The 11,773-nt window shown below is 39.9% G+C and overlaps 1 protein-coding gene across 1 annotated transcript; it reads right to left on the bottom strand.

Annotated features, from left to right (window-relative positions):
* On the bottom strand, positions 1 to 8,551 carry LOC113759557. Its single transcript, XM_027302131.1, has 6 exons — positions 7,619 to 8,551; positions 3,774 to 7,354; positions 1,710 to 3,481; positions 968 to 1,655; positions 524 to 880; positions 1 to 415 (listed from the first exon to the last, which is right to left on the bottom strand). Exons 1-6 carry the CDS (start codon positions 8,549 to 8,551, stop codon positions 1 to 3), a joined length of 7,746 nt encoding a protein of 2,581 aa, XP_027157932.1.
* Positions 8,552 to 11,773: the final 3,222 nt, after the last annotated feature.

Genomic DNA, 11,773 nt, shown 5'->3' on the forward strand with positions numbered 1-11,773 from the left:
TCAAATGAAAAACTTTTTGCACATGTCTGCATTGATTGGTTGGGGAAAAATTTGACCGTCCATTTCCATAAGGATAAGCGCTCCTCCGGATAGCACTTTCTTAACAATGAATGGTCCTTGCCAATTGGGAGCAAACTTCCCTTTAGCCTCATCTTGCATTGGAAGAATCCGTTTCAAAACCTTATCTCCAACTTCAAACAAACGGGGCTTAACCTTTTTGTTGTAAGCACGGGCCATTCGTTGCTGATAACATTGTCCATGACAGACGGCATTCAATCTCTTTTCATCAATTAGAGACAACTGCTCCTGACGTTCTCTAACCCATTCAGCTTCTTCTATCTGAGCTTCCATCAGAATGCGCAAGGAAGGAATTTCAACTTCTGCAGGCAGGACTGCTTCCATTCCATACATAAGAGAGAAAGGAGTTGCACCAGTAGAAGTTCTGATGGTAGTTCTGTACGCCATTAGTGCATAAGGCAGCTTCTCATGCCAATCCCGGTGTGCTTCAGTCATCTTACGAATAATCTTTTTCAAATTTTTATTTGCAGCTTCAACGGCTCCATTCATCTGAGGCCTGTAAATGGCCGAATTTCGATGTTTAATCTTGAACTGTTCACATAATCCATCCACCATATCATTATTGAGGTTCTTGGCATTATCAGTGATCAACGTCTCTGGTACCCCAAAACGACAGATGATATTATTTCTCAAGAAATCCGACACCACTTTCTTAGTCACATGCTTATAGGATGCGGCCTCAACCCACTTGGTGAAATATTCAATCGCCACTAAAATGAATCGATGCCCATTTGAAGCAGAAGGATCAATAGTTCCGATCACATCCATTCCCCAGATCGAACATGGCCATGGAGCAGTCATACTATGCAATTCTGTAGGAGGAGCACGTATAATATCACCATGCATTTGACACTTAACACATTTTCTAACAAAATCTACACAGTCATGCTCCATGGTAAGCCAAAAATATCCTGTTCTCATGATCTTCTTAGCCAGTAGATGCCCATTCATGTGTGGCCCACAAACCCCACTATGCATCTCTTTCATCATATAATCGGCTTCCTCTTCATTGATGCATCTCAGAAGGCCCAAATCAGATGTTTTCTTGTATAGCACTTCTCCATTCAAGAAGAATCTTGATGACATTCTGCGTAAGAAAATTTTTGCAACAGAATCAGTATCAGGAGGGTAGGATCCTGTTTTCATGAATTCCTTAATATCCTTGTACCAGGAGCGACCATCAGTGACCCTTTCTGTAACCAGACAATGCGCTGGCCTATTCTGAAGTTGAATCTGTATAGGTTCAATCACCAGCTCATCTGGATGTTGGATCATCGAAGACAGAGTAGCTAAAGCATCAGCAAAGGCATTACGAGTGCGGGGAATATGTCTGAGTTCCAAATTCCTGAATTTGCTGGCCAAACTAAGCAAGTTACAATGATACAACATAATTTTTGAATCCCGAGTTACCCACTGTTTAAGCGTCTGGTGCACAAGTAAATCTGAATCACTGAATGCTATCAGATCCTTGATCTCCATGTCCAATGCCATTTTCAATCCAAAAATACAAGCTTCATACTCAGCCATGTTGTTGGTACAAGGAAATCGTAATTTGGCAGTAGCAGGATAATGTTTCCCTTCAGGCGATACTAAAACTGCTCCAATTCCAGCTCCAAAAGAGTTTGACGCACCGTCAAAAAATAACCTCCATCCAGGATACTGCTCACTCATGTCCTCAACCGCTCCAACGAACAGGATTTCTTCATCAGGAAAGTAGGTATGCAATGGCTGATAATCATCATCTCTTGGATTTTCTGCCAAATGATCTGCTATAACTTGACCCTTGACTGCCTTTTGTGTTGTGAAGACAATATCGAATTCGGAAAGGATCATTTGCCACTTAGCCATACGTCCCGTGGGCATCGACTTTTCCAACAGGTATTTCAGAGGATCGGAACGGGAAATCAAGTAAGTGGTATAACCGAGCAAATAATGTCTCAACTTCTGAGCTGCCCATGCTAAAGCACAACAACTTCTCTCAAGGAAAGAATAGTTGGCCTCATATGCTGTAAATTTCTTGCTCAGATAGTAGATGGCTTGTTCCTTTCTCCCAGACTCGTCATGCTGTCCCAGAACGCATCCGACAGCCTCATCAAGAACAGACAAATACATAATCAGAGGTCTCCCTGGCTGAGGTGGCACTAAGACCGGAGGATTTAACAAATAATTCTTGATCTTATCAAAAGCCTGTTGACAATCTTCATTCCAATCCATTGACGCATTCTTTTTCAACAATTTGAACAAAGGCTCACAGGTAGAGGTTAACTGTCCAATGAATCGGCCAATGAAATTGATCTTTCCAAGAAAACTTTTCACATCTTTTTGACATTTTGGAATGGGCATATCTCGAATTGCTTTTATTTTCGCAGGATCTATCTCTATGCCCTTTTTGCTGACAATAAAACCCAATAACTTACCAGCCGGAGCTCCAAAACCACATTTTGCAGGGTTCAACTTCAAATTATACTTCCTCAATCTTTCAAACAGCTTCTTTAAATCAACCAAATGGTCATCAACCTTCTTGGATTTAATTATGATATCATCCACATAAACCTCCATCTCCTTGTGAATCATGTCATGGAACAAAGTAGTCATGGTTCTCTGATAAGTGGCTCCAGCATTTTTCAGCCCGAAAGGCATCACTCGATAACAAAAGGTTCCCCATGGGGTGATAAAAGAGGTTTTCTCTCTGTCTTCTTCTGCCATTAAAATTTGATGATACCCAGCAAAACAATCACCAAAAGATTCAATTTCGTGTCCAGCAGTATTGTCCAAAAGAATATGAATGTTTGGCAAAGGAAAATCGTCTTTCGGACTGGCCTTATTCAAATCTCTGTAATCAACACATACTCGCACTTCACCAGATTTCTTAGGCACTGGCACAGGGTTCGATAGCCAGGTGGGATAATGAGACACCATGATTATCTTAGCATTGAGTTGCTTCACAACTTGTTCCTTTATCTTGAGACTCATTTCTGGTTTGAATTTACGCGGCTTCTGCTTTACAGGTAAAAAATTTGGATCAATTGGCAACCTGTGAACCACTATATCTGTAGAGATCCCTGGCATATCATCGTAGGACCATGCGAACACATCTTGAAATAGCATTAAGAATTCAATCATTTCCTCCTTCTGTTTCTTATTCAAATGAATGCTGACTTTAACCTCTTTAACCTCGGTCTTAGTGCCAATATTGATGATTTCTGTTTCTTCTAAGTTGGGTTTGGATTTCTCTTCATACTGTATTAAATCTCTGGAAACAGACTCAAATTCTTCCTCATTGTCGCTCTCGTTTTGAATTTCAGATTGCATGATTTCAAGCTCATGAGAGATATCGAGATTGCAGCCATCGAATTCCAAAATGGTGACATCCAAAGGGTCGAAGGGTTTTATTTGTGGCCATCTGAAAATGAAATAGAACATATGTAATAAATAAATAGAAAATACAAGAGAAATCGTCCATTTCATTAAATTCAAAATGCATTGAAACTTCACAAAAGGCCAAATACACAAACATGATTGCCATTTAAAAACATATCATCCATTCCAATCATTTTTCTTCAACAAAACAAACAATACAAACTGAAATGGGAATAAAACTTCAGAAATTAAAAGCAATTTATTTTAACAAAATCTCCAGACTATCGTGCAATCTAGATATGAATCTAGACAAAAGACAATCCCCTTAAATTTACCGAAATTCCCTTCGAGAGGGAAAATAATCAGCAGTCCAATTTTGAATGGCTCCCTCGATAATTGGCAAAAATTCTAAATTCTCTGATGGCTCCTCTTCATCAATTGCCCCGACAAATAATTGAGATAGGTCCACTTCAATTTCTTCCACAAAATTTTTTGTTTCTGGCATGATCACTTCTGATGGACGAGGAAAAGTGTGATATAGCGGCGGGATATTTAAGGCAGTTTGCTTGCCCTTCTTTTCAGCTTGTTTTCGAGCTTGCATTTCCTTTCTATCCTTAGCAGTCGGATGAAATCCCAATCCAAATGTATCCTTCTGCGTCGGGATCTCTATTGGCTCCAAAATTCCTTGTAATTCTCTCCCAAGACCTTTTCCTATTTCGTATCCGCCTCGGATCATCTCCCTCGCCATCATAATACTGGCATCTGGCAAATCTGAATGAGTTAGAGACTTATCCCTGGATGCCCATCCCACAGAGACGATGTCAGCAACATGATGAGCTGAAATTGGATTCCTTTGTCTGTTTTCACCATTGAATTTTGCATCAACGATCATGGTACAGTCATCCTCAGCAAACACAGTAATGAGTTGATCATTCGCAATAAATCTCAATATTTGATGCAACGAAGATGGCACTGAATTGGAAGCATGTATCCAAGGTCTTCCAAGCAAAATATTGTAAACGCCGGAGAAGTCCATGACTTGGCAAGTAACTTGGAATTGAGCAGGGCCTATCTCCAATACCAGATCTACTTCACCCATAGATTCCCTTTTTGAACTATCAAATCCTCGAACCACAGTTGCAGATGGACGGAGTTTAATATCAAGAAATCCAAGCTTGGTGAGAGTGTTCCATGGACAGATATTCAACGCTGACCCATTATCCACTAAAACCCTCGGCAACAGCTTTCCATTGCAACGGACTGATATATACAAGGCTCTGTTATGCCCGATCCCCTCTACAGTCAGATCGTCATCAGAGAAGGCAATATGATTAGCAGCAAGTACATTCCCCACGATGTTAGAAAATTTATCCACCGGAATATCCTTAGGGACTTGAGCTTCATTCAGAATTTTGAGCAATGCTTCTCTATGTAGCTCGGAGGTCAAGAGAAGATTCAGAAAAGAAATTTGAGTAGACATCCTATCCAATTGCTCCACTGTTTTGTACTCACTTCTCTTCAGCATCTTTAAAAAATCCACAGCTTCCTTTTCAGACACAAGAGGCTTGGGGGTTGAAGAATTATCCTTGGCTTTGAATTGAACGCCGATTTCGGAATTTTTCGCAACTTTTTCAAACCTGGCAATAGTAGGTACCTCCTCCTTCAAGCATTTTTTATCTCCAATCAACAGACTAGGTTCCTCGTAGTTCCATGGTATCTCTTGCAAGTTATTGACAGGCATTTGTTCTGGAAATTCGAGAATAACAGGCTCTGATACATCCCATTCAAAAGATGGCAGATCCAGAATAAAAGGAACTTTGTTAACCTCGGAAACTCCCCCTTCTGCTATGAATGGCTCCTCTTTTTCAAACACAAAAGATTTCAAATTTTCCTCGACATTATCCTTAGTCATGGACTTTTCAACAGGCGACAGTTTTCTCATTCTCGCATGATCAGCCTCCATCACGCCAAACACTTCAGTTTCATCTACAATGTACTGAGTGGGATCTACACAATCTTCATCAGCGATGATAACTCCCACAGTGTTCCCATGCTCAGGTAAAGGATTCTTACTAACATTCGGTCCCTGCTCTCCCTTTCTTCTAAGAACGATGTCTCCAGAATCAATCATATCCTGGATCTTATGTTTTAGAGCCCAACAATTGCCAGTGGTATGGCCTGGACTTCCAGAATGGTAGGCACAGATTGCTTGTGGATCATAACTGTCAGGAGGACCTCTGGGATAGAGTTTGGGAGGAACAGTGCTAATTTTTCCCGCTGCTCTTAACTGCTCATACAATTGATCAATGGGTCGGCCCAAATTGGTGAAGGTTCGAAATTGCCTTTGATTTTGCACTTTCCTGGTTTGAAAAGGATTTTGAGAAGGGTTATTATTTTGTAGGGTTGGTCTGGGATAATAATTGGGACGGGAGTGATTTTGAAAGATAGGTTGTGGAGTCGGAGGTAATGGTGAGGTATTCAAATGACTTGGTCGGGAATGATGGAGTTGGGTAGTAGCGTGGTAGACTGGTTGAGCGTTGGTGTAATACTGGTAAGGAACAGAATAGATGGGATGGTTTTTGGGTCTAAAAGACGGGCCTTGATCCCATATAAAAGCAGTTTCTCCTTCTTTCTTCTTGAATTGGGACTTTTTCCCAATGTTGCTTTGATTCTGTAGAGCATCCAATTGCAACTTCAATGCCGATACATTAACAATCTTCCCTGCCTTGACAAACTCGTCGTATTCCTCAAACTTGTTAATAATAGCGGCAAATGAACTTCCAGTCATGCGAAAAATCTCTTCGAAGTAGGGTGGATCATGAGCCTTGATGAAAGTACGAACAATCTCCTCCTCAGTCATGGGTGGCTCCACTTTGGCAGCTAACTTTCTCCACCGCTTTGCATAGGTCTTGTGATCTTCCGATGGCTTTCTTTTTGTACCCTCCAGTGTTGTTCGTGTTGGTGCCAATTCACAATTAAACTCATACTGCTTCACAAAAGCTGTTGACAGATCTAACCAAGTTTTTACCTCTCCAGATTTCAAATTTGAATACCAATCTAGAGCGTCCCCCTCTAAACTTTCCGGAAATAGACGCATAGGCAAATTTTCATCATCCACTGGCTTACCTAACTTGTTGGCAAACATCTTAAGATGCGTCTTGGGATTTCCAGTTCCATCATATTTGCTGAATTTGGGAGTTTTGAATCCCAATGGTAGCTGAATATCTGGGAAAAGACACAATTCATCGTAATCCAACCCACTATGCCTGCTCAATCCTTGATTCTTTTTCATAAAATCATCGAATCGATCCAATCTTCTCAACAGATCTTTGTCAATAGGCACAGGTTGTTCTTCTACCGCCGCCTTCCCTTGAGCTGCAGTGTCCAACACAAAAGGTGCTGCAACGTGATGGTGAGGTTCCTGAGGGTTGGGGGGAACGTTCAGATTAGTTTGTGGATGGGTTTGAGGGATTTGGTTACTGGTTGGGTTAATCAGTATATAATTCGGATGCGTATAGGAAAGGTCTGAATTTAGTTGGGTAAAGGTATTTTCAAGGGGATTAGCGAAGGAAGGAAGGAAAGTTGTCTGGGCATTGGATGTGTGAGGTGGTTGATTGTCTTGTGCATGTGGGTGGGTATCGACAGGTTCTCGGTCATTTGGGACACCACCACCGCTATTGCTTGTTACCAACTGATCAATGACAAGCCTCTGTGCGGCCATTTCAACACTTAAGTCATTGAACTTGTCAAGTACCTCACTTAACTGAGCTCCCAATGCTGTGAAGTCCGGTGATGTAACCATAGCAGATCTTTCCGAAGCCTCAGGCATTGAACTCATGTTTACAGGCTGTCTCAAGGCTCTACTTCGAGACCTGGTGATGATGGGGCTTCTTTGGGTAGCAATTGTGAAAAATATCTGCAAGTGGGAAAAAGAAACTGATTTAGGAGTGGATCTTCTGTCAAATTGCTGTAATTTATTCAAGAAAAAGAAAAAAGAAAAAAAAAATCATGAGTTAGTAGATATCTAAATAATTCGGATGCATGTCCTATGGGGGAACCCTTTTTGTGCCAAGGGTCGGCCTAATATGATGCAACACCTTCGGGGTAAAATCCCAATTTCAAACCTGTAAGTGAATGTAGAAATTCTCATTAACCACTGACAAGTTCAATCATTTTGTACAGCTTCATTGATGGTTCGATTGACCATTTTTACAAAATCCTCATGCCTTGCTAAACTAGTACGTTGAGACTCCTTAGACCTTCCTATACTAAGCTTCCGAATTCCTTCTCGAATTTTGTCAAATGCATCCAGGGCTCTCTCCAACTTTTCAGTTTTTCTTGTCTCCCACTTTAATTGCGCTCGAGCGTCTTCCAGGGCATGGTCGGCCACTATGAGTTGCAATTGATAATCCTCGAGTTCTTTCTTCAGCTTGTCTATCTGCTCTTCAGGGCTGACAGGAGCGGACTGTGACTTCTTTCGAGCTTGTTCAATTGTCAGTTTGATCCACTCATTATACTCTGAAATGACCTTAGGTTCCAATTTGTTCACTTGATCCAAGTGCAAGCTCTCTAAACTAAGAAGATTTCCCCAAGCTTCCAATACCATGCTCCGACTTTCAGCAACTGTGTTGAGTCTGATATTTTCAAGCCCTTGTATCATCGGAATTCTTTGCGGATACCCAAATTGCCTCATGACTCGTTGCGGAATATATGCGACCAATCCATTGGTGCCTGCTAGGGGGATAAAACTGTGTTGGGTAGTCGTGAAAACCAGATCCCTAACTTTTGTCCAATCCAAAACCCATTGTATTTTCTCAGGTGTCAAGTTATCGAACTCTTGAATAAACTGAGTCGGAGATGCAATTCGATAATACTTTTTGACCCTTTCTCGGTGTGATTCGATCCAATTCTCTGCGGGGAGACAAGATCCCAAAGGATTGAGCGTTCTCTTCGCTAGATGCTCCATTGCCCACATTTGGAGTATCAAATTTGACCCATAAAAGAAACCTCTTTTCTTTTGACATTCAGTAGCGGCCATGAAGATGTCGGCAATGATTACAGGCACCAAGGTAGGGGTCATTCCATTAATCCCTGAAAATAGGCTCTGAACCATGTTGATAGTGAAAAATGTGATCTTTCCATGCTTTTGCGGGAACAACAACAGATTGATCAAAGCTAATCCAAACGCTTGCACTCGCTTCTCTACCCATTGCTCCTTACTTATAAAAAAAATCGGTTCGGTACTGTTCATAGGACCCTCTTTCTCCAAATCGTTCATACAGAAACTCTAACGGACACGATCTCGCATCCGGATGTTGGTTCATACTAACCTGCCTTAATCCCAAAAACCTATAAAACTGTTCCCTTGTTCCATTAGTTGGATATATCATAGGATAACCTTTCCCAGGTATCTGCAATAATCCTTCTATTTCTTCTAAAGTTGGTGTTAGTTCACATTCACCGAATCGAAAAATAGAACCTTCTGGATCCCAGTACTCAAGTAGAGCTTGAATGATTGCAACATTTGGAGTTATGCTTAGAAGACTCGGTAAATGTCCCACATATTTGAACAGTCTTTTCACCTTGTAGACACCAAATTTTGAATAATTTGTATGTGGCATCTACTTCATGATTTTTATTTTAGATCGCTTGCATTTAGTTCATTGTTGTGTGTTTTGTATTTTTAGTTGTTATTTTATTTTAGTTTTTTTGTTTTCTATAGGTTTTTAATCACTTTTAAGTTTTAGATTTTAGTTTTTAGTTTTTAGTTTTTAGTTTTTTAGTTTTTAAGTTTATAGAGTTTTTAGAAAGAAAAGAAAAATCATTTTAGTCATTTTGTTTTTATTCAATGCTTTCTTGAAAGAAAAATGAAAATGAAAAATCATAAAAATGAGAAAAGAGAAAAAAAAGGAAAAAGAGGAAAAGTTCAAAAATAGGCTTTAGTTGGATTGGAAAAATGAATGAAAAGAAAAATCAAAATTGCTTTTTTTTACCGTTTATTTTCTAGTTTATTTTATTAGATTGTTAGATTGTTGATTTTTATTTAATTTTATTATCGTTTTGTTAGGCTACTTTAAAAAGAAAAAAGAGAAAAAAAAAGGAAAGAAAAATAACATTTCGTTTTATCTTAAATTAGCATTTCTGCATTTTTGTTTTTCTGCATTTAAATAACATTTATGTTTTTCTGCATTTGTTAATTAGTTGTTTGGTGAAAAAAAAAAAAAAAAAAAAAAAAAAAAAATTTCTCGCAGCATGCACACTGCAATTTTTTGCAGCGTGCGAAGGATGGCCAGGCTTGCCCTTTGGAGGGCTGGATGAGAGGGCCTGTCCTTGCCCCTCATCCTCACCTTTTAAGCAAGGGTTTAGGAGTTTGGAGGGTAGGATAAATAGAAAGAAAAGCATCAGCCGCAAGGGGGATTGTTGGGAGAGCATCGACGGGCAAAACAGAAAAGCTAAGCAAAGGTTTGAGAAAGGAGATTTTCAGGGGTGAACGGAGGAAGAAAAAACCAAAAAAAAACAAAAGAGGCCGAGAGAGAGGGACGGAAAAAGAAAGAAACCAAGAAAGAAGAGAGAGCAAGGAGAAAAGGAGCAGGGAGGAGGGAGGAGGGAGATTTTCGTAAAAAAGGCTAGATTTTCGAAGCTGAAAGTCAAGGAGAAGAGGATCCGTAGCTCATTTCCTATCAAAGTTCCGGTTCTTATAGCAGCCCAACAGGTAATCCTCAACTTCTTCCCGTATGAAACCCTTGAATGTGGCCAGGAGTTGTGAAAGACCGTTTGCCTGCGAGATTACCCTTTTTACTGCATGTTACTTGTCCTTTACAGTCTAAAGCTGCTCTCTTTTGTTGTGTGTTTGGGGTTTTACCTTTGCCGCTGGGGGGAAGGTATTGTTTTTGTTTCCATGATGACCGAGGTTTCTCTGCTGATAGTGTCGCCTAGTTTTCTCTTGCCCTGCTTAGGATTGAAGGAACTGATTAATGTTTTATTTCGTTTATGAGGAGAATAATGTTGTACGGGCCTGTTTTCGGACGATGTTTTCATGATAAGGCTATGGTGATTCACATAGGAATCTATCCTGCTCTGCTGACTTATTATGCTTAAGGAAAACCCAGAAAATGCAGAAAAACTCTTGCTGAAGTTTGCGTATTTGTTGCTAAATTTTGAGATTAAACCCAGAGGTCTTACATTTGCAAAGTTTGAAGATTGTTTGAGGATTTTGTTGGCTGAATTTAAATGATGTTTGACTGTTTTTGCGCATGAAAGGAAATCTGCTGCAACAAGGCCGAAGCTTTCGGCTTGTTGCAGCAGTGTTAGTGAAGCTTAATTTCGGGATGGTTGAGGTCTTGGTTTGGCCTGAATTTGTTGCTTAGGTCTGTTTTGCTATCGGATGGTGAGCTATTACATATGTTTACTACCATTTTAAAAGCAAGAAATGCATGACATAACAGTTGGCCGCACCTTTGTTTTGCTATTATGAAAATTCTGGCTGCACTTTGTCTCCTGCTTTTGCTGTTATTTCTTGCATTCTTGACAGCCACCAATCCAGTTTTTCTGCCTTAGTCTTGTAATAAAAGTGTGGTATTTGGTTGGGTTGATGATTGGGAGTGGTGTCTTGTGTTTGTTGGTATTCATTGGTGATGCATCTGGTTTGTGAGTGCCGCATGGTGTAGTGAAAATCAGCAAAGAGAAAGCTACCACAGCTTCATGATCATACCCTGGGTTTCCTTCGCATGTTTAGATGTTTAATAGGTTCTTGTTTAGATTGAAGTTTGATGTCAGTTTTGCATGTCTGGGGCTGAAAGGGTTGAATTATGTCGAATGCTTGCTGTTAAGCCATGTCAAAAATAAATTGCAGGTTGCTAAATCATCTCTTCATATGAACATTTTGCCCAGAATTTTACATCAGCGTGACTTTTGCTGTTAAATTTCCTTCCCATAGCTTGCTTGTAGGGATGTTAAATTCATGTCTTGTTTGTTTGGTTCAAAGTTTGGATGTTAGATCAAAGGAACCTTGGTTATGATACATGCTTGAATCTGAAATCTGGTCTTGGAAGTAGAAGCTAGGAAAGTTGCGGCAGCTTCATTCTTCCAATGGTTTGTTTTTTTTTAGAACTTTGCATGAGATTTTTCTAAGCTTTCACTTTGTTTGGATGAGGACTATGGTGTAGTTTGCTGATTAGTTTAAGGGTGTGAATTTGGAGTTAAAATCTGTTTTTGAAAAACAAGCCATGTGTTTGAGTATGGTTTCGGTTGGTGAATCCTGACAGAATTTTTTGCAGAATTGTTTCCTACGTGAGTTGCATGCTATTGTATGGAAATGTTATAAAAATTACTTTAT

The sequence above is a fragment of the Coffea eugenioides genome, chromosome 2 (assembly GCF_003713205.1).
Source record: "Coffea eugenioides isolate CCC68of chromosome 2, Ceug_1.0, whole genome shotgun sequence".
In the NCBI taxonomy this organism is placed as follows: Eukaryota; Viridiplantae; Streptophyta; class Magnoliopsida; order Gentianales; family Rubiaceae; genus Coffea; species Coffea eugenioides.

Coding starts and splice junctions, on each gene's coding strand:
- LOC113759557 (XM_027302131.1), bottom strand. CDS start 8,551: ATGGTTCAGAGCCTATTTTCAGGGATTAATGGAATGACCCCTACCTTG. Junction 881..967: donor TATTTTTGGCTTACCATGGA/GCATGACTGTGT, acceptor AGAATTGCATAG/TATGACTGCTCCATGGCCAT. Junction 416..523: donor AATAAAAATTTGAAAAAGAT/TATTCGTAAGAT, acceptor AACTCCTTTCTC/TCTTATGTATGGAATGGAAG.